This window comes from Amia ocellicauda, chromosome 4 (genome assembly GCF_036373705.1).
Source record: "Amia ocellicauda isolate fAmiCal2 chromosome 4, fAmiCal2.hap1, whole genome shotgun sequence".
Classification (NCBI taxonomy): domain Eukaryota; kingdom Metazoa; phylum Chordata; class Actinopteri; order Amiiformes; family Amiidae; genus Amia; species Amia ocellicauda.
The window spans coordinates 8034529-8057051 of NC_089853.1; the positions used below are offsets into that span (position 1 = coordinate 8034529).

Consider the following 22523-nt stretch of genomic DNA (forward strand, 5'->3'; position numbering starts at 1 on the left):
ATGTTTGTCTTTTACGTTTCAGAAACGTATCAGATTTGTTCGTTCAAAGGAGTGTTGTGTTGTTATTCAAATGCCACACCTACCTGCAGTCTACTGTGGTCAGACAATATGAAGCGTGTATTCACATGCCACTTGTGACTTGATATATCCAGTTAAGCTGTGTTTAATGAAAGACAGTTCAATATATAAAGAAACCCAAAGACTTTTTATTTAAACACAAGAAATACCATGGAGAGGGTTCAAAGGCATTGCTGAACAAAACCGGTAATACTAGTTATTACATAAAGGCTTAGTTTTCCTCTGGTCATGGTAAAGAGAGAAACAATTCTACATGTAAACCTCATATTAAAAGAATGATATTCAGCAGGGCTACTTCTGCACTGCAGGTTACTGTTCATCATAACATTTCCAACGTGAAACTTCCCCCCCAGAGTTTCACCTTAAAATTAAACATGTTTTCTCCTCATACTTTCAATAAAAAATAAAAAATGTATCCCCAAAATACATATATAATACCTTTGTAAAACAAAAGAACTGAAATCCTTCCCATTTTAATTACCCTTGTACCTTATTTGCAAGTGTATTGTGCACTGTGCCAAAACTTAATAAACTGTGCTCTAAAAATGTGAGGTTTTGTTCAACCGTTTCTTCCTCGTGTGGTACAGAATGATACCTTGGGTCAGTCCAAAGTTAGTGTCTAGAGTTACAGTAACTAAGGTTTTAGATGGCTTCATTTGTTTCCCTATCCTGTTCCTCACTTCCCTTTTTTAAGGCTGCTGTGTGTTTTCATAGTGAAATTCTTTGTTCAGATATTCCTAAAGTGGAGCACATTGGAAATGCATAGTTCTATTTTAAACCGTGCACCCTCTACTTTTACAACAATGGTCTTTTGTCAAGTTTCCAATGTGTGCACAACCAGTCACCCCTCTTTACTAGGTAAGAGGCACACAGTGGTCTCAAGGGGGTGGTATCCCCTGAAAATGTCAAAGCAGACAACGAATACGTTTCATGTGGTCTATTTTTACTGGTTTCAGCAATACTTCTAGGCCTCCTCCTGCTTCTTTGATGAAGCTGGAGTATGGTTTTCCTCAGGAACCCATGTTTTTCACATATCATCAAGTTGTAGCTGTAACTGACCTGTTTCACTACAACCTTGATCATACTGCTGTATAAGAAACTATAATGCTATAATTAACATTGTCATGTGAAAAAGGGGGTTTCCGTGTGAAAATGGATGTGGATTTCAAATTTTGGCCGTCAAACTCTTTCGCCCACTAACCACGTTATCACAAGATTGTCTCAAAAATGTGCTTATCTGCATCTTCATTTCCCATGGCAGTAATGCCCCCTGGGAATTTGCAGAATATTGCTTTTCCGTTTCAATATACAAGAAAACTACAGAAATATTTTACATATTTTTGTGCCTTGTCACCAGTCACATATATATAGTACAACCTGTGCTAATTAATACAACTTTCCATCCCCCTGAAATACGTATACATGCATGCATTTTCATCACCCCTGAACCATTACCAATATAAATGTTCAATGTTCTATTCAATTTTTTATGGCATAGATACCTTTCAAGTACAGCTTGATTCTGGTATTCGCAATTAGCCTGATTTTACTATTGATCTGCATGCACTCACTCCCTAGTCATGGGGAGGGGGGAAAAAGAAATATAATTTGTTTTCTGTAGTTCAATTTTTTTTTCTCACTCTGAGAATGATTGGCTCCATCATAGGGATAAAGCACCTATACAAGTCTATGAACAGATGGGTTACAGAGATTGTGTATTGAAAGGTAATACTGCCATGGCCTTGAAACATGATGGTACCCACAACTGTTGTGCTGACGTGATTTGATCCCAATTTCACAGAAGGACAGCCTTTGAAATATTAACCTCAATGCACCTAGATTAACCAGTGTTCACTCTTTTCTTAATACTAGACTTTTCAAATTTAATTTCCAGTCCCAATAAGCTTCCTCTGAATAGGATTTTAGAAATATTTGTCACGAATCGGATTTTGGAAAAGTATTTTTAGATAGTAACCATGAAAAGGCACTAAATATTTTGTGACTTTTATCAGAAGTTTAAACAACATATACAATAAAATATTTAAGCTAGCCTTGGTTTTAAATTTCCTTCCCCCCTTGCATTACTCTGCCTGTGATACTATGGCCTCTGATTTGACAGCATCTACCAGAAAGCTGAGTTCGTTACACAGGGTCTCATATCTGTAGGCCATGCGTATCTGTGCGACGTTGGTTCTCCGAATGTCGTTGCCTTCTGGACCTTCCTTCAAGTAGTTCGCCCCTATGAAATGTTTCTTTTCCTGTGAAGAGAAAACCAGAATGTGTCGGTTTTAAATTAGCAATGAGAAAATGTTAAAAACCTGTTGTTATTTTAGACATATACTGTGACGAAGGCAACATAAGATTAATCTGACCTCTAATGGCAGAGGTTTTCAGAAAGACCATTCTACATTCTGAATGAACGCGAAATGAAACGAGCGGAGCGGGGGGTGGGTTGTACCTGGTGAGACAGCCCGCTCTGCAATACGCTGTTCCTGGCGATTTCACAGACGTCACAGGTGCTGAGTTTCCACAGCTGCGCTGCGATGGCATACTCTTCCATCAGGGCTTCCTACAGCACACAACAGCCTGGCTTCAGAAACACTGTGCTACCTTGTGTGTAAAGACGTTCGCTGGCATCCTTCAAGAGGAAGCTAAAACTCCTGAATAACCCTTCATTAAATGACAAAATTTTGCACCTTCCATTGCAGTTTTGTCCTTATAAAGTCCAGAACATTATGTACGTTTTGCTTCGTGTTACCTCACTTGGAAACCATGCTGGTCAATACTCTTTACACTGTGCTGTTAATGGTTAAGTTGCTAAACTGCAAAATAGATCACAGAAACATTCAGGAGTGAGGAGATGCCAATACACATTAGTCTGAATAATGCTAGTTAGGTTAGTGAACTACGTTATATATAAGGCAGAACAGAACAAGGAGCTCGTTTTTCTTGGATTCTCTGTCGATCAGAATATGGATCTTGTGTAGAGCTGATCGTTTGGCCTTGCTTACCTTGGTGTAGTGGAACTGCAAGGGGTCGTCGGTGGAGAGGGAGACACAGAGCCCTTTGTGCAGGAATTCGCGTAATGGATTCTTGGAGTACTCCAGGAACAGGCTGTTATTGCTCAGGGGTGACATGGCAATCGGGATCTGGGCCAGGTAGTAGAGATACTGGAGGACTGGGCTCTGTACAGGAGGGAGTAGACCAGATACAGAAGCTCATCCGTTAGACTCATGTGGACAAAACTAGTGTCAGCTTTGTGCCATACAATACACTTCACTTACATTTGTAGATGCAGAGTGCAAATTAGGTAATGGTGTACTTGTGAATAGGACAGTTCCTATCCTAATTATTTTATTTTATTATTTTTTATTCATTTCTTAGCAGAAGCCCTTGTCCAGTGAGACACAGTTTGCTTTGGCCAAAGGGGAAACTCCACTTTGACATACTTGCCATAAGCCTGTCCGGTTTGCAGGAATCTCGGTTTCAATCAACATTTATCATGACAGATCTAGTATTCCCTGAACTATCATTACAGGCCAGCTCTGTTGGTTTGTCAGTATATGACACACCTGTGACTACACAATCTTAAACTATGCACTTGTTTTTTAAACATTGACATGTGCCATATGTGTACAGAGAAAATATTGACATTGCTAACCTTTGACATGCTGTGTTGTCTGTTGCAGAATATAAACTATAAACAAAATCGGTCACAGTTAATTCTCACATTAAAATGGATGGATAATTGTTGCTTTTAAAGAACAATTGTGTGCCTAGGTAGGGTTATAAACACAACGAAGCCTCCATAAGTGTGACTCTTCTGATGGCTGTGTGAAGCTGCCGGTAAACGCTGGAGGAGTATGTAGTTTAGGGGACTGGGCATGCTGTACCGTACCTTCTTGAGGTTCAGACCGTGGGAGATGTTGTCTGCCGTCAGGAAGGCAGACACCAGGTGAGTGATGGAGCCGGCCTCCCCACAGTGTGGCCGAAACATGAAGGTATTGAGTCCTCTCTCCCTGCAAAGACAATGTGCCAGGCATTCACTGGAAACAGCTTGATAAACCGTAGTGCAAACAAATCATTTACATGTTTGGGACTGCCTAGTATTGAAAGGCCCTGTGCTCTGCAGTGGAGTGGTAACACTTAGCAATCAGTAATAATGCAGTTGCTTTACAAGGCCGCCGAGGGGATCGGAGTAACGGGGCTCATTCGTTATATAATGAGCATGATACAAAGTGATGCAACTCCTCAGTAAAAGTAAAACTGTACTGCGCTGGAGCCGCTGCGGTGCGGAGCGCTCGGAGGGGCACCGGTGGTGCGCAATTCGAATCCCAGGCAGGGAGCTCCGGTCACTTACTTCCTGAGGTTGTTGAGCACCATGATGTTGGCGTACATATAGAAGAGGTAGTAGCTGTAAGGCGGGTTTATGTCCAGGATCCAATCCTCTGGTTTGGGGCTCTTGTAGGAAAACATGTGGTCACTGTGCTTGGATTCGTCATCCACACTGTCAAAACCAGTCACCTGTGGCACATCAACACACAGTCAGCTACACAAACCATTAAGTGCAGCTTGCCTCATCTAAAGCAATCCCCTTTTATAGAAACGTTCTCAAGGGCCTGAGGGGAAAAATGTAAATGTTAAGATTAGATGTGCAGAACTTTTATGTCAGTTGACTTGGTTCCAGAAGAGAAAAGTATGCCGAGGTACACGGTAATCTTTTATTTGGAATTTGTTAATCAAATTCTGCAGAAACTTCCCTCACACAAATAAAAGACTGTATGCCTTAGACTTCCCTTTTAAGTACAGTAGGGAAATTGTACTTCCCTTTTACCAGGGGCATATTTCCATAATGCACGTTTGCTTGTTCCTGATTAATTTTGTTTCAAATATATTAACTAAATTACACATTCATAACTCTATCCACATTATGCCAACAGCTATATTCCGTCTGATATGTTTATCATGATTTCATTGGTATCAATGTTACAACTGCAGCATCCAGAAATTCAATCAACAAAGACTCCCATTTAAAACAGTGTTTATGCTCAGTAGATTTTGTTACTAACGTATTTCAAGAAGAGGTGCAGATCCTTATGCTTTTGTGGATTAACTGTCGCCTCAAAGAGTGGAAGGAAAATGTTCTCCAACATTTTCGCGAAGTTCTGTACAATGTTTCTGCTTTTAAAAATGTCACTGAAAAAAAGAAGAAAGAAAGACAATCAGAACAGCTGTATACCCAAAACATCCAGTGAGCTGGTGAACACTGCATTTACTCTGAAGCAAAATAACTTTTAGTTTGATCTAAAACACTCTGTAATACTTACCTTTAGATTAATAGAAAGTATTTATGTAGAGCAGAGTTCATAAAGCTTTAGGACTGATGATCAAGTGAATGGATGAAATACCACAAATAGTGGAGAGAAGACATTTTGGCATTGATGCAAAGGCATCCTCGCACGTTCCTCCACACTTTGGAATCGCACTTACTATATCCGAGGGACCTGGATGATCCAGCGCATGTTGGGGGAATACACTTTTTGCTTGATGAACCACTTTGCCAGATTATGCCACTCATCCTGGGATCTCCCATAGATAGACAGGCGAGGTTCTGCATGCTGGTATTTACTCTCCTCCAACTCATGAGCAACTTCCTGCAAGAAGACACACCATTTTATTGCATCATACTATAATACTAGCCACAGACTTGCTTACAACAACTCTTAAAAAAAGTGTATAAAACCTAATATATGTCGGTGAATATTACGAAACAATGTGTATACTTTCCAACAAACAAGATTTGGTGAAAACATTGTTTGTTTACTTTAATTTAGTTCAACCTTTAAATAAGTATTCTTACATTTGGTATATTTTACCATTATTATACATTTCCCTTTGCAATTCTGCTCCAGCCTGTCTTCTCATCTGCCCAACATCCTTGCAGATAAGTTGTGTGGTGAAAGTGTCACACTAATTTGAGATAAGGGCTAGAACATGTTGTGTGCTTGTGTATGATAAGCAGACCTCATCATAGAAATGGGCTGTCTTTCGTTTCACTGGCATAGCGAAAGAGAAATACATTTCACAAGAAAGGACCAGTTCTTATTTTAACACACCTCAGCAATGGTCACATTGTCTTGTCTGTGTAAACATTTGTTTTCATAATATGGTACCTTGACGAGACGGGCAAAATATTCCCCATTGATGTAGTTGTCCGTTTTCAGGTAGATTTCTCTGAGCTCACTGGCACCAACTGGGTTGTATTTGGAATTAAATTTGTCAAAGCGATGAAAAGTTTGTCTCCCCTGCCAAATTGAAATAGACAGGTTCAACCACAAATCAGGTTCAGCCCCCTAGAGAAGCAGTCATTTAGGATCCATTCTAATTGTTTATGCCCTCAATGTAGAATTCATGTCAAAGACTGAAAGGCTCATGTACATCACTTTAGAAATACTAAATAAGGTGTTAGAAATTTCATGGAGTTGGGAGAATAGATTGAAAAATGAATAGCCAGTGACAAAAAATGAAAAGACAATCAAATTGAGTAATCTGTCAATCTTTGGCAAACAGACAGAAAGTGTCTGGATAGGCCCTGCTCCCATAACCTTACTTATAACATATGCATCTCTGATTTTATTCAGGATGCTACTATGTACTATCAATCTCCGTTTTGATTAATTGACTAGAACATAATGTTTTCTTCTAGGCCAGCTCTGAGTCCAGGTTGTTTATAAGGTTCTTACTGCGTGAACATCCAGGGAGTCCACAGTCAGGTCATAGGGGTCCATGTGAATTTCGTCAAACACCTCCTTCAAGGTCATCTTCCTTCCCCCCTTCTCCACCACGACCCTGTCCGATTCATTCTTGTATGTGCTCTGTATGAACTTCAGCAAGTGCTTCTGGTTCATGCAGGCTGCAGCGTGAATGTGGGTATCTACCTGAAAGTTCAGAATCAGGAAACAAAATGACTGTCAGTCCCGCAGGAACAGATTACGAGAGTTGAAAATAACCCCAAAGGCGCTCTGTGCATTTGATTCTGCATTTTCAACTAGAGACTGTACTCTTCATCTTGTCTCAGAAAGCAAACACATACCTTCCTGACATTGTAGAAGTCTCTGTGAGAGACGCTCTTCAGTTCTTTCAGCTCGGCCATTTCGTTCAGCATTTCATGCAGGTTGAATTTAGATGCCAGGAAGTTCAGCCGTCTGTGGCAGTAGGTTTTACTATAATTACACCAGGAAAAATACAAATCAGCCACAAGGGACAGTGGTCTCTTAGGTTATCACATAAAAAAAAACGAGTCCATGATAACGATCTGCTCTGCTGCTGCGTTCTCTCAATGCAAATGTGTCTGAAAATTATTATTTTTGTTTACATTTTGTAACTGTATCAGTTCACAAAATACATTTTAATGTGTATATTTTTGGTTGAATGAGCATTTCATGTTTTATCTTTGAGTGTAGGAATAAGATATACAAATATGAATTGCCCTGAAATATAATGAATACAAAAAAAACAATAACAAGAAAACATTTGATCTTGCTTTGTATTGCTTAAGTGTTACAGATCCATTTTTTCACTAGCCAGTGAATTATTGAAGCCCTGCCTCATGGTTTAAATATAGGCTCTTGACTGTGGCATTATGCAGAAGCAGAAATATTTCTCTCAGTTACACCAATGGGATTTTCTGTGCTTTGTATAACTGAGCTTAGAGGTAAAAGGTCCTTTGCTTGCACTGAGGAAGAAGCCAAAACAGATGCACTCACGTAGGCCCATCAGCAATCATGGCCAGGACGTGGCTGAGATCAATGGCGAACGTCTCCAGGTCCGGGTAAGGGAGGCTCCGGGGCTGGTGCAGTCTCATCGCCTCAGCATTGTCATACACGTTTATGATCCCATCCTTCATCTGCAGTTCATAATTCAGGTTTTCGGGTATGTCCTTCATACTGTAAGGATCCTCTCCATTTCGTGGGCAGGGAATAATGTCTAAGAGAGTGCCAAAATCGTATTAACATTTTACTAGCAGTGGAAATTAACCATTAAATATTTCCAACCTGTAACATGAAACTATTGTTTTCACTGTAATTATGTTATGAATGACCGAAAAAAGCTACCCTACTGCTATAGCATATTCCATGTTTTCATTGGACACGGATTTCTTTTTGTTTTGAACTGGTATTTTTCTACTGAACCCCCACTCCCCAGTCCTGGAACGCATCCTTATGCCTCCTATGTTATTTCTACAGTTGGGAAAATACAAAATGGAGCACTGATACAATTTTGCTGAGGGTTGCAATTGAAAGGGCTTTCCCCTACAGTACCTGGCAGAACCTCTTCTTCCTCACTCCACTTTTCGTTTTCAGCTCCCCGCAAGTACTGGGCTGTTGTCCGGGGAAAGCGGTGGTAGGCCAGCTTTGAGTATTTCTCTCGAATGTACAGAGCTTTCAGAAGGCTTTTGGCAGCCTGTTCATAGTCTTCAACAGTGATCTGAAATAAAGGTATAGGAAGGTTATAGTACTCCCTTTAAGATAGAAGTGTATATATGTTTTCTCATTACGTTATCAATCATGTTATGTATTTTATGGCATTTAAAAATCACTTTACTTCTGTGTAAGAATATTATTTAAGCAGGGAGTACTTTAGAGTGCTTTGAGATCCCTAGATCATATCATCATCATCTTCAGCTTTTATCGATCCACTGCAGGGTGAAGGCCTCAATGTAAAGTCTCTTTTCCAGGTCTTGGCAGCAAAACGTATTATTTTATCTTCCCATTTTTATGTGGTCTTTTTACATCACTTGGGATCCATTCTATACCTTCTAATGTTTGGTCTGTTCTTCTAACAATGTGTCTGGCCCATTTCTCAAGTTCACTCTTTCAATTATATCATATACTTTTGCTTGTTCTCTAATCCATGTATTTTTCTGTTGTTGTTATTCCATGTATACATATTACCATGCTTCTTTGTGTTGTTTCCAGTTTCTCTATCATTTTGGTGACCAGGTTTCAAAGCCATTAGTGAGCACTGGGAGTATGCATTGACCAAATACTCCTCTCTTCAGGGAAATGGGTAGATTTCCATTCAATAGCATGCTGTTTCTTCCAATAGTACTCTGTCCCATTTATACTGGTTATATCTGATGTCAATGTATGCATAACGTTTGACCTTTTGATCTGAAGTTTTGCCATGGAGAGTGATAGAGAGATTATGTCTTCTACTCCTTTGCAGATAAATATCGTCAGTGTGTTGGAGTTGGATTGCTGATGTTGCCTTGTAGATGCATTTAATAAGATTCATGTACATTTCCTCAATGTTTTGATTTCTTAGAGCCACAATGACTGAGTTTCAATATACTGAACCAAATGCTTTCTTCAGGCAATTTTTTATGTTCCTATTATTAATGGTTTCTTTAAGTATTGATCTTCATTAATACGTTTCCTAACTGTTTTGCACAGCTCTATGTAACAGACTTTTGATTTTGGGTCTTGACTATTTTATGTCTCTCCTTTTCTTCATTTACTGAGAGATTGATTTTGTTGTGATTCGTATTGAGACTAACTCTGCGATGAACCATTCTGTGGTTCCTTCCAGTATTGAATCTGTTCAGCAGTGCAGTCTTCTGTAATATGTTTTCTGTTCAGATGTAGTCTATGTCACTCTTTCTTCCATTGGAACTGTTCCAGGTACATTTTCTTGCTGGCTTCTTGAAGAAAGAATCTATGATAAAAAGGTTTGTGTAATCTGCAAATTTCACTCATCTTTCACTCCTGTCTCCACATCCATATTGATCTACTGATGTCTCATCATGTAGTTGTTTTACAGTTTTTGCATTGAGATCTCCCACGATGATTATTTGCCCTGCACTTTTCAGGTAACTGTCCTATATCCTCATTAAAATCCTCTATTTTTTCATCTGAGTGGCTTGATGTAGGTATGTAATCCTGAACAATCTGAAATTGATCTGTTAAATTCTATGCTGTGTGTGTATGTATGTATCTATATAAACAATGTTTTGACTTGAGGAAACATGAGAAAAGTAGGTGCTTTTAGACAACATTTTCATTCATAACAGAGTTATTTCGACTGCTAAACAAAATAGAAGATAGATTAGTTTAAGGTGTAGTGTAAAGATAATTACTAATCCTTGGCTTTTGGCAATATGTCATACTACATTCCAGGTAGGTACACACAGTCCTTAATGTTTTATACATTCATTTCTTAATATCTTCAATCAGGGTATGTTTCTAGCACTTGTCTATTGTCAGCCGAATGCAGGAAATATGAATACTCTCTAAATGACTGCATTGGCTGCCATTCCCGTCAGTCTAATTTAGTGAGATGGTATTGTTACCCCAGCGCAGTGGTCTCCACTGATGGTCACCCTCTGGTATTCAGGGGCATTATCGGGTATGGAGGCCGAGGTAGAGGCTGGTGAGAGGATAGGGGAGATGACTGACATGGCCCAGTCTGGATTGACTGGAATCTGTAAGGACATGGACTGGGAGCGGATCAACTTAAAACTTTTCTTCCTGGAAAAACACAAAAAGACATACATAAGAGTCACACACAGACTTTCAGTGCAGAGCAGACCTAGCTGTCTATGGATTTTACCAATGGTAAAGTATTTCTCAACATCTGTACCAGAGAGTTCATGTCTTAGATCCAGTTTATTTAAAATATTTGTTTTAGCCATTAAAAAAAACACAATGTTCTGAGTAAATAATTATCTAGTAGTTATATGGTTCCTCAAAACAATTTAGCACTGTACTGTACCTTTTAGCTATTGTTCACCTTGGATTTGAATTCCAACTGAAATCTCCACTTATTGTTTAGTCTCTGCGGTATGGTGCGTTTGCATGCACTGTATACTACTAATTAATAGTAACACAGACTTAAGCCTAATGTTATCCTTTTGAAACCCTAACTTCAAACACACTATTTCTACAATAAATGAATTAACTACCACTCTTGCAACAGCCCCTTAAACACAGTTAGTGATTTGGCCACCCAGTTCACCATGTGACCCTGCAGAGGTGTGTGGAGGGCCTAGCTCACCTCTTGGCCGTCTCCTCCGAGTGCAGCTCAGCCATCTCCCTCTGCAGCTCTCGCTCCTTGGCCTCCTGCACTCCGATGGGACAGTCCTCGGCCACGGTGAACAGGGACAGGGCATCCTTGGTGTCCTCCTCCCGTATCGCCGAGGCGTAAACCTTCTCCGCCAGCCGGCGTACATTCTCGTCCACCTCGCTCAGCGAGAGCTTGGGGAACTGCCTGGGCATGTCTGTAAGCACAGATCACAGTAAAGTCACAGAGTTGCAGTGGTCTTCATCGTCTGTAACTGGACCAATCACCAGCCACACATAACTGCCTGAAACAGAGCCTCTCCAACGGCAGACTGCTTCCCCCATTTGTTTGCTTTACAAATTTAAAGATGGGTTTCACAGACCAGATTTAGCCTGAATATACACTCACCTAAAGGATTATTAGGAACACCATACTAATACTGTGTTTGACCCCCTTTCGCCTTCAGAACTGCCTTAATTCTACGTGGCATTGATTCAACAAGGTGCTGAAAGCATTCTTTAGAAATGTTGGCCCATATTGATAGGATAGCATCTTGCAGTTGATGGAGATTTGTGGGATGCACATCCAGGGCACGAAGCTCCCGTTCCACCACATCCCAAAGATGCTCTATTGGGTTGAGATCTGGTGACTGTGGGGGCCAGTTTAGTACAGTGAACTCATTGTCATGTTCAAGAAACCAATGTGAAATGATTCGACCTTTGTGACATGGTGCATTATTCTGCTGGAAGTAGCCATCAGAGGATGGGTACATGGTGGTCATAAAGGGATGGACATGGTCAGAAACAATGCTCAGGTAGGCCGTGGCATTTAAACGATGCCCAATTGGCACTAAGGGGCCTAAAGTGTGCCAAGAAAACATCCCCCACACCATTACACCACCACCACCAGCCTGCACAGTGGTAACAAGGCATGATGGATCCATGTTCTCATTCTGTTTACGCCAAATTCTGACTCTACCATCTGAATGTCTCAACAGAAATCGAGACTCATCAGACCAGGCAACATTTTTCCAGTCTTCAACTGTCCAATTTTGGTGAGCTTGTGCAAATTGTAGCCTCTTTTTCCTATTTGTAGTGGAGATGAGTGGTACCCGGTGGGGTCTTCTGCTGTTGTAGCCCATCCGCCTCAAGGTTGTACGTGTTGTGGCTTCACAAATGCTTTGCTGCATACCTCGGTTGTAACGAGTGGTTATTTCAGTCAAAGTTGCTCTTCTATCACCTTGAATCAGTCGGCCCATTCTCCTCTGACCTCTAGCATCAACAAGGCATTTTCGCCCACAGGACTGCCGCATACTGGATGTTTTTCCCTTTTCACACCATTCTTTGTAAACCCTAGAAATGGTTGTGCGTGAAAATCCCAGTAACTGAGCAGATTGTGAAATACTCAGACCGGCCCGTCTGGCACCAACAACCATGCCACGCTCAAAATTGCTTAAATCACCTTTCTTTCCCATTCAGACATTCAGTTTGGAGTTCAGGAGATTGTCATGACCAGGACCACACCCCTAAATGCACTGAAGCAACTGCCATGTGATTGGTTGGTTAGATAATTACATTAATGAGAAATTGAACAGGTGTTCCTAATAATTCTTTAGGTGAGTGTATTTACATGCCATAGATTTTTGTATACCTCTCTAATCATGCAGCATCATGCTTCCAGCGATACCATGCAAGAAATCACATTTGAAAATTCTTACCATATTTCTTTTAAACACTCTAGACTTGCAATAACCTCAAATTATTGAGGTTACTCAAATTACTGTGTCAAATATTACAGTCTTTTGTTCAGTAGATGTGTATGGAAATGATCAAACAGTGATTTCAAGTAGGGGTTCTGATATTTTGATGTGAGCATAATCTATCCAAACAGCTATGGTTTTAAGATTTTAAATGGGTGGTTTAATGTCACTATTCTTTATCAACACATTTTGTCTCAGGCTAAAGTATCTGCTCCATTTTGGTGCACCAGCATTTACTACAAATAACATGGAGGATTATGGGAAGGGTATTGCAGTAATGCACTTTCCAAACAGTAACAGAACCTTCATCATAATTATATCTGCTTCCCCAACTTGCATCTAAGGAGACAACACCCTAAAAGCATGTTTGCTTAAACAATAAGTCATTTATTCTAGGAAATCGGAAGGGAACTGATGTGTTTTTCACATTATGCTCCAGAATGTTCCAGACTTAATTCAGTGTAGGGTTAAAGCTTTGAGTCAGTTCAAGCCACAGCCTCTGGATTCTCACACAGTGCAGGGTGTTCTGGTAAAATATATCTTGATGACAAAGAAAACTAATGTTGTTTTCCATTTCAGCTTCATTTTATTTGGCAGGCTGTTATGTTGTTTCAGGTTCCTGTGGTTTTATAGTTCTATTTTTGTTTTTTAGTAAAAGTATTTTGTATAACATGTGTCTGGCCTCCTGTGTGTCAGATACAGGAACTAGTTTAATTCCATCCAATGTTTTACAGAAGGTGCTACTTCTTATCATTGCAAATCATCTTAACTGTCAAACCAAATCCAAAAGCTTGTCAATAACAACATTCAGCACAGACCAAGACTGGAGAAACACACATCAGAAGTAAAACAAAGCCCAGAAGGAGGTTAAAAGTATCATGTTTCAACCAACAGGCACAGCTTCCGGGATGACTTAATAATAAAAATAAACAATAGGAACTAGATATACATAACTACACTCATAGTTTAATCTGGGTCCATATATAGCACTTGAAATATGAGATCCAGTTTGAGCAACACCCTTTCACATTGGGTGGATGAGATCAGCAATGTGTGTCTGTGGGACTGCAGACTTTTCTTGGCACGCAGCCTGTCATAAGGAGTCCTAGGAATCAGGAATCATTCAAGAATACCCCACGTATGTTCAACCCAGGCAATGTCCAGTCCGATCAGCCGGGGCATAGTGTGGTTGTGACCATAAACACGAGGGTCCTCTCAGAGTTTTGTATGTCAACATACATGGTGTGCACAGTTACACTTTAGGAAAAACAGGAATTACCTTGGATGGAAAAATGCATGGGTGATGCATGAAGCAAATATTTCTGAAAACCACATTCCTTTTCTTATTCATTATAATCTCTATTGTGGTATCTTGGCATTGATGCAAACAGTCACCTCTTCAAGAATATACTACATCTATACATGACAAACAGATTCATAAATGTAAAAATCCAGGGTAAAAGCTATACTTTGGGGAGGTTGTGTTGGTGAAAGATGTGAAGAGATTTTGTCCCAACATTGCAGTATCACACCAAATATGATACAGTGACTAAAAATGTTGCAGTATTATGAAACTCATTTTACTGAAAGCTTTACTGTAAATTAACTAAGCTGTAGATCCTCCAAAGTATGAAAGAGTAGACATTACTGACCATGGAAATAAAGATAGTTGTTGCACCTATTGCGCAAATTATTGAACTGTAACAGCATTTGAGAAACTAAGTTCATAATTAGAGCAAATCTAAATATTAAAGGAAATGATATGTAAAATTAAATATTTAAATGTTACGGCTTTGAGAATAACAGTTGGCTTACCAATATGGATATCAAAAGATTGTGTGTAACTGAAATTGCTTTATTGTTATGATTTGCTGAAGGGTGAAATAACTTGTACAAACATATTTAGTTCCTTCTTTCTTTTCCCTAAGTCTGTAAGGAACGGTTCTCCCAGATTCCCACGATCCTGTCCTGTAGAGGTTAAGACATTTTCCATGTTTCTACAAGATACTGGCTTTGGTAGCATGCGTATTTGCACCGCATGAAGTGATTTTATTTGTGGGTGTTTGTGGGTGATGATGGCAGTGAGTAACTATGTGAAATTATTTTAAATGTCTGTACGTTTTAGATACAGGGTGCAGTGTGGGAAACAATATATAGGACACTGGACATGTGAGGTTCATGAGATATTGGCTTTTGTATTGTGTCTCAATCCTTTGTGCAATGCCAATTTACATCTTGTTAGGATTATTATTTTTATTATGTTTTAAGAGTTTGTGACGGGTCTGGTTGCACCCACAAGATAACAAACTTACGCAAGCTCACTGCTGAAGTGTGCAGCTCTAATTTGAGAGCAGCATCAAGTGTCCAAGCAGTAATTGGGTCAACAGTTTACTTTGATCTGTGTACATGTAGGTGAGATGACCAAGCATTGTAAATCATGTCAACTCCTTGTGGATGGATGATGTTACTTCAAATAGGAATTGAAAGATTTATCTTCCCAAGTCTCCTAAAAACAAACCCCTACTAGAAGTATTGAATGTACTAGAAAAATACTGTATGGAAACTAATTTTAAATCAGATTAAACAGGAGGTGGCATTTGATATTCAGTTAAATTAATATTAGCAACATTATGATTTATTTTTTTCTAGTTGTTACTGATTTTGGTAAAAGCAGCTGTGAAAAACAGTAAGTTGTAAAAGGGGCTTATTATTTTAACTAGTGGAAACTGCCAGAAACCAAAAAACAACAAAGCGTCCCTTCTCGTGTTCTGTCATTTTCTTTCCCGGCTGACTATTCTGTGGTAGCGTGAAGAACTGGGTACACATTTAAATACAGGGATTGATTCAGTAATGGATTCTCATGAATAATAAATATCCACTTCCTTCACATGGAAGATAAAAAAAGCACACTCCTCTGCTGGCCTACAGGAATAATCACTCAAACAGACAAAATGCTGACTCACAGTGTTAACATTGTCAATACACAATATTTATGACTTTAAAGAAGAGTAGCATAGTTGAATTAAAAAAGAGAGAATGCAGTCTGCTTCCCTTGATATCCATGTTCCCAATTCGAAATGGTTTTTACTTCCTTCCAAGGCATTTTAAAAACACAACCCCCCACCCCCATCCCAGGGACAAAACATGTCAATTCCTCTCTATTACAATGACCTGCCACGTGCACCTTTTCACACCAAACAGACTGCTTACCTTACCTTCAGGAGTGGTCAGTGCCATCTCTGTTTAACTTTCCCTCAGGTTCACTAACTGAGGTGTTATTCTTCAGTCGGCAGCTCTCTCACACTGTGACAAGTATCAAGCCCTGCCCTACTTTAAGGCTCCTACTGTCCTAGGTGGAGTTGCTATTTTCTTCAGTGTGGCAATCTATTTTAAGAAGTTGACTGCATCAGGCAGACAGAGGTAATAATCCTCACAGTATGTCACTACAAGTAAACAAACCTGTTTTGACCCCCGCCGTGAAATAGAGGGACTACAGCAGCCTACTGGATCCTATGTGATACATTTCATATATGAAGAACAATGCACAGGTTTGCAATTGGTATCAATCTCATGAAGGCAGAACAATTTCCAGCCAGGATAATAAACTGCTGATGCCTTGTCCATTGCATGATCCTAACATGTTTTGAACACAAGACACATACATGCATTCTGTTCCTAGGACTCCCATGCGTTTTCCTAGACAGGGACTGGGGAGCTATGCCTCCTGGGGGAATCTGTCCAGAGCCTCATTGACCTTGGCTTACTGATCAGCCGCATAATGTTACAGGACTCCCAGCTCCAAACACATCATCCATATTAAGTTATTTGGATCTCGTTAAGTCATGTCATTCATGGCCCAAAGAATTTTGTTTATGCCCTCCACTAGCACAAGCTATTCTGGACCCAGCTATGCAGTAAGTAAAGACTGGAAACAAGGCGATGACATGGACATGCCCAGAGTTGCTGGCTGCTGTCGACTTCCTGCTTTTTCTAAAAGTGTAACTGCAGGCGATGCAAGCAGAAGGGAGACATGTTTCAGTGCCCTGCCCTGCTCCCGTTTGTCCCGACTGTAGCGATACACTTACAACAGCGACCAAAGCGTCTGCAGCCACTCCGGTAGCGCAGATCTGCGCAGATCTGCGCAGATGTGCCGAATGCCACCGATCCCATTGGTGGCTCGGCGCAGACCTGCGGAAAGACGCGCTGCGTGAAGGCGACCTCTGTGTTACGCAGTTACGATGCATCCCGGAGGAATATTACCTTTTTTAGATGAGGATTCAGTTTTCTGCCTGCTGGTTAAAAGCGCCAAAGAGGAGATGTCGGTCGTGGGGATGCCTAGTTTCTGGCGGGTGTATCCCAGCTCTTCCTTGCCGCAGCCGCAGGAGCCCGCAGGACGCAGTGTCTGGCTCTATAGGTAACTGCAACCTGCGCAGATAGCCACTTCCTGTCTGACAGGGTCCTGCACTGTGCACTGAGCAAACACTCCTTCTTCCTTTTCTTATTTGCCTATTTTGCTTAGGTCAGCCAATAGACTTGCATAGTGATTTAAAGAGACATACGAATACCAGGAGATCTGCATTTCTATCTACCACATTTGTTAGGTTTTATTTTGACTTCCTGAGAGAGAGACCTGAAACGCACATTATTGTCACAGAAGTGGAAATGCGTGGGCAGGGCTGCGGTCCCTCCCTCTCTAGTGCTCCCTTGTATTGATCCTGACTGTGCAGCTCCAGAAACTCAGATCAGATGACTGAATGCTTCAGAGCCTCGGTCATGGATATTATTACACACTTTAATGGTGAACACAAATGAACCCTCGTTTAATTCACATAAGCCTGATGTACTGGTCACCTCAGTGAACGCTATGGCATCAGAGACAGCTGAGGTATTTCCTGGCACTTTTTTCTCTGCCACATACATCTCAAAATATGCTTGTCAGTTGGGTCAAATGGGGAGAAGAAAAGAGTGAAACATTGGTAATAGTAGCAATTTACTATCTGTGGTTGATTTTCAGTTTTATGTTATCACAAACCCAAATATATATGCTGATCAGTGCCAATATATTTGAGTTAGGATTTACTGTTTAGTAAATGTAACTCTTGTGCCAGTGTCAATGGTCTCAGCTACTGTCAGCTCTCTGAAACTGGAGGAGTGTTTTTCCCTTAAGAGAGCCCCTTGGTTTGAAACACTTCCTAAACAAGAAAAAGAAAACAATCTGTGAGCACGAGAAACCTGGCACTTATTGATATGACTGACATCCTTCATGAATGTACCAGGTGATTACGCCCTTTCGAGATAACACCCTGAACTCCACAAACACCCACCCACGGCCACATCTCATTAACCTACTGGAGTAGTTCAGAAGTTCACTAGTAACAACTCGTCAGCTATTATGTATCATGGTTTAAAATAGGTTCAGGTCATCCTTTCATAAGAAAAACAAATATTTTTTTATTTCTAAATTATTAGCTACACTGACCTATTTTATCCAAATAATTGTTTCTGCTAATAGGCAGACTCTTTATTATTATTATTATTATTATTATTATTATTATTATTATTATTATTATTATTATTATTATTATTATTATTTTATAGCACTTGCAGGTAACGAAATTCTAGTCTTCCAAATATTACATTGAATTTGAACTGGATTGTGAGAAACAGTTAAAACATTCCTTTCTTCTAGTTAGCATGTGTGCTTCTCAGTAACTGATAATTATATAATAGTTACATTACATTCATATTGGAAACATGGAAACAGTACAACATATTCTACACTGAGACACAACATTCTCAGTTTTCTTCAAAGTACCATACATAAAAAAATGTAAACTCTTCCAGCTTGTTTTGCAGATCTTGATTAGTCCTGGACTTCCCAAAACATTGTATAGGAGAAGACTACAGCTAATGTGGGTCTGTGAATCCAGCCTTTTATGATTCATAACATTGGGTCTCATACAGTTCTGGGTTTATTTACGGACAATGATCGCACAATCTCTACAATGCTTTCTGCTGATTATAGATCCACTGCTGATATTTAAACTAACAACAGTTGCTGCTGGCACAATGCTCCAGATCAGCCGCTGCTGGTTATATTTAAGCAGCTCCTGTTAAAGTAATCTCATAAGAGCTCAACTGACATTACACAGCTCTAATTGCACAATGACAGGATTTCGAGAGCTGGCAGAGCAGCGGTGGCAGTTTTGTCAACCCTGACCTTTCTATATCCTGCACAAAAAAACTAACAATGAAGCCCTAAGATCAACGATTCCCTCCCTCCAGTCCACTGGGGTCTGGTAATTGACTGGCCAATACTTATACTTGGAGGGATGTTTCATTTAAAGGTATTGTTTTGATTGCTACAGATAGCAGATATTTTGAACAACAAATGTATGTAGAATAATACATGTAGAAATATTTATTTGTATGACAATAACAGCTGTGTTTTGTTTACTCTGCGAACTTGAAATGTATACAGTGCAAACTTCGGTGCAAACTCAAAATGGGATAGGATAAATAAATCCAAATAGGCTATAAATGTATAATTTATTTTGAAACTTATATATAGTTATTTAACTGTTGTCGTCCATCCTCTGCCCCAAAACTCCAGCAGAATGGCTTGGGTCATTGCTGCTCAGCACGAAATCATTTGGTCGGTTGCTTGTACTAGCCTGTGTTTGTGTTCAAAGTCAGTTCAAAACCGATGAGCATTATCATCTCTTTGACTGGGAGAATGACGAGGTTGACTCCAAGTGAACTGACCTACCACTATACCATGATTCAAAATGCACAACTATACAAATAATTGTTTGATCAATTCAGCCAATCCTGACTGGCAAACCTACTGTCCTGCTGGTCCTAAGGGAAGTTAGTTCTCTGTCTACAGCATCTCTTAGTCGGGTATTCATAAATGACACCTGTCAAGTCTAGATCCAGGTATGCTTCTCCGCAGAAAACCCTCTGTGTATATGAGTAGGTTTCATACCATGTCCAAAGGAAGGGGAGGACTGCTGTTTGGAGAGACGGAAGTCTTTTCTTTTCATCATCTTTGTCTCGGGATCCTTTTGTGGAAAAGAAACGGAAAGGGACAGGGTCAAAACATTCACAGATACTTGGAATAATGTTTTTTTACATAAACAATGCCTTGAGTAATTCATGTTTAGTCTTTTTATTGATTATTATTAGTATTCAATTATATATGGTACATATCCACACAAATGTAAGCCACCCGGGTAGAGAGTGTTTGCTAATGAATACATAAATAGATAAGCGGATGATGATGATGATTAATGTTATTAACAATTATAATGATGCCACTCAGCACTGTGGACATACAGTAACAACTCTCTCCCTGGTCTGTATGAGCTAGCGACACCTCCCCAGCAGATAGACAGCATTTAGGGTGAGGTTACACATTCACAATGCATGTGTTTTTAACAGCCCAGCCCCAACCAGTCAGTAGCTCAGTAACCAGTATGATACATCATATATATTGCAGTATTATCTGTTCCCAGCTCACTGCCCCTGTACAGTTAGTCCTCTGTGTGGTTACTCAGGGTGATGCCCCAGTGCTGTACAGCTGCTTTAATTTCATCCCATGGGATACCAATTGAAAATGAAGAATGGGTGCATTAGACAGGTTTCTAATTCAATGTCATGAAGTTCAATGTGACTGTGACTTAAAAATAACAACTCTTCGGGCTTCTGTGAAAGAGGAAGGATAAACTGAAGCAAACATAGCACTGTACACAAACGTTAACCACAATCAACAAGACATTTTTTGCTTCTTTCCGCAGCAAATCCCTCTAAGTGTTTTAAAGAAAGTAATGAAAATTAGGTTCTGTATGTGGATCGTCTGTATGACACTTAAAGATGTTTACTTTCTATGGCTACAGCTCTGTATAGCTTGTGTTAATGCCTTCTTACTATTGTACTTGTCTAACGCCAGCACATGGTTTTGACATTTTGCAGGGCTGGCTCAGTGCACTTGAAGAAGCATACTGTGGTCAATGTGACATCCTTCTTTTGAAGGAGAGGGCTGCATCAGGAAATGTCTGTTTGCACATGAACATTATACAAGCTTGAGCATGCAATACGTGGCAGAACTATGGAACTCAGCTGTAATTTAAATAGAAACAAAACACACTAGCAAGAAATATATATTCATACACATACACATATATATTTTATAACTTGGGTTTCTTTAGTCTCATTCATCAGTGACATTTAATATGAATCCCTAGGCCACAATAGTACTTACAAGCGGTCGTTGAGAGGAGGAGGAAAATAGAAGCTTCCACTTCGTTCTATCCCATGCAGTGTCTGTCACACAGTTGTAGTGTTTATACTAAACCCGTGTTCCCCGTGTACTCACCGCCCTGCAGCTCTGTGTTGCTCTGACTGCTCTTTCCTGTCAGACTGGATATGCAATTAGTAGCTTGTGGATGGCTCACTAGAAGAAGTCTATCAAATCTTTGCTCTTATTGCGGTTTCTGGTGATGATAAGCATCATGCATAGTGCTTCCCAGTAACCAGTCCTCAGAATTAACTTTTGCATTGCCATAAAGCTAAATACTCTTACTTAAAATGAATGAATGAATATATATATATATATATATATATATATATATATATATATATATATATATAAACAGAGAGTTCTGATCTATTTGTAAATGTTAAACCATTAAAAAAGCTTTCAAAATATAAGAATTACAATTGCATTTGAAATGTTACTTATAATTCAGTGTCTGTGTTAATGATCTCTGTGGGAATCCTGGCTTTCTAGACAACTTTCTGCTCAGTGATCCAGTAAACACACTTTGCACTATGCAATGTGTATTTATTGTATTACATTTCCCAGTATTCAAAGAAAGTAAACGTACATAACACACACCTGACTTCTGAGACTGCGCCCCTTCCAAATATTGCAGACAGGATCTCACCAGATATTTCAGCTGAAGAGTATAAAGCCTTTCTTCTCCTGAGAGTAACTTTCGAATGTATGTTCAGTATGTGCAAACATTTCTGAGGGTGTGTAACCATTTCTTTTAGATAATGCTTTACGGAGCGAGTTGTGTTTCCTTGCTGCTCTCTGCTGGACAAATACTTCAGTCAAATACAAAACTCTACCTTGTTCGTCAGTAAATAGTGTGTTCATTTTGTAAATACTGTGAAAATTAACATAAGTTGTGAAGAGCAGGTATTTTGAGTTTTATGCATGATTATTATAACCTTGGTTTTATTTTGGTGATAATAATGTAGACTTAGGCTTTTTTGTGGACAAAATACATTTATCTGAAATCATTTTCAAGGTTAAGATCAATTGAAGTGTTAACTGAGGGAATAATTATTAGGATGATTGTTTACAAACACACAATGTTTTAACTGACAAACTGCTGGAATAAATGGGTAGGGTGGGGGGGGGGGGTTGATGGAGACTTTTACATAAAACAATAGAAAAGGAGTTTCTCCTTTTTAAACCTTATTTGTTTTGTTTGATTTTGTTTTAAACTTGAGAATGCTCCTCTCATTGGAACTGAATGGGTTAGCTGCCTGAATGTAAGAAAGGGACAATTTATACATATATATATATCACCATCATCATCAGCCTATATCAATT

General features: G+C 39.6%; 1 protein-coding gene across 4 annotated transcripts; it reads right to left on the reverse strand.

The window, feature by feature from the left end:
- Positions 1-186: 186 nt before the first annotated feature.
- Positions 187-21916, reverse strand: LOC136747716 (AMP deaminase 3). 4 transcript variants are annotated; one of them, XM_066700838.1, is made up of 16 exons: positions 21798-21916; positions 19887-19962; positions 11134-11356; positions 10430-10607; positions 8400-8565; positions 7845-8064; positions 7172-7301; positions 6822-7016; positions 6252-6383; positions 5569-5732; positions 5148-5274; positions 4439-4602; positions 3977-4097; positions 3090-3263; positions 2537-2647; positions 187-2336 (listed from the first exon to the last, which is right to left on the reverse strand). In XM_066700838.1, exons 2-16 carry the CDS (start codon positions 19945-19947, stop codon positions 2160-2162), a joined length of 2343 nt encoding a protein of 780 aa, XP_066556935.1. In that variant the 5' UTR covers positions 19948-19962; positions 21798-21916; the 3' UTR covers positions 187-2159. The 4 variants fall into 4 exon arrangements, with proteins under 4 accessions (XP_066556935.1, XP_066556934.1, XP_066556937.1 ...); XM_066700837.1 differs by lacking the exon at positions 21798-21916 and adding an exon at positions 21162-21305; XM_066700840.1 differs by lacking the exons at positions 19887-19962; positions 21798-21916 and adding an exon at positions 17159-17532.
- Positions 21917-22523: the final 607 nt, after the last annotated feature.

Coding starts and splice junctions, on each gene's coding strand:
- LOC136747716 (XM_066700838.1), bottom strand. CDS start 19,947: ATGATGAAAAGAAAAGACTTCCGTCTCTCCAAACAGCAGTCCTCCCCT. Junction 4,603..5,147: donor TGCACCTCTTCTTGAAATAC/GTTAGTAACAAA, acceptor GATGTGCCACAG/GTGACTGGTTTTGACAGTGT. Junction 4,098..4,438: donor GTGCTCAACAACCTCAGGAA/GTAAGTGACCGG, acceptor TTGTCTTTGCAG/GGAGAGAGGACTCAATACCT.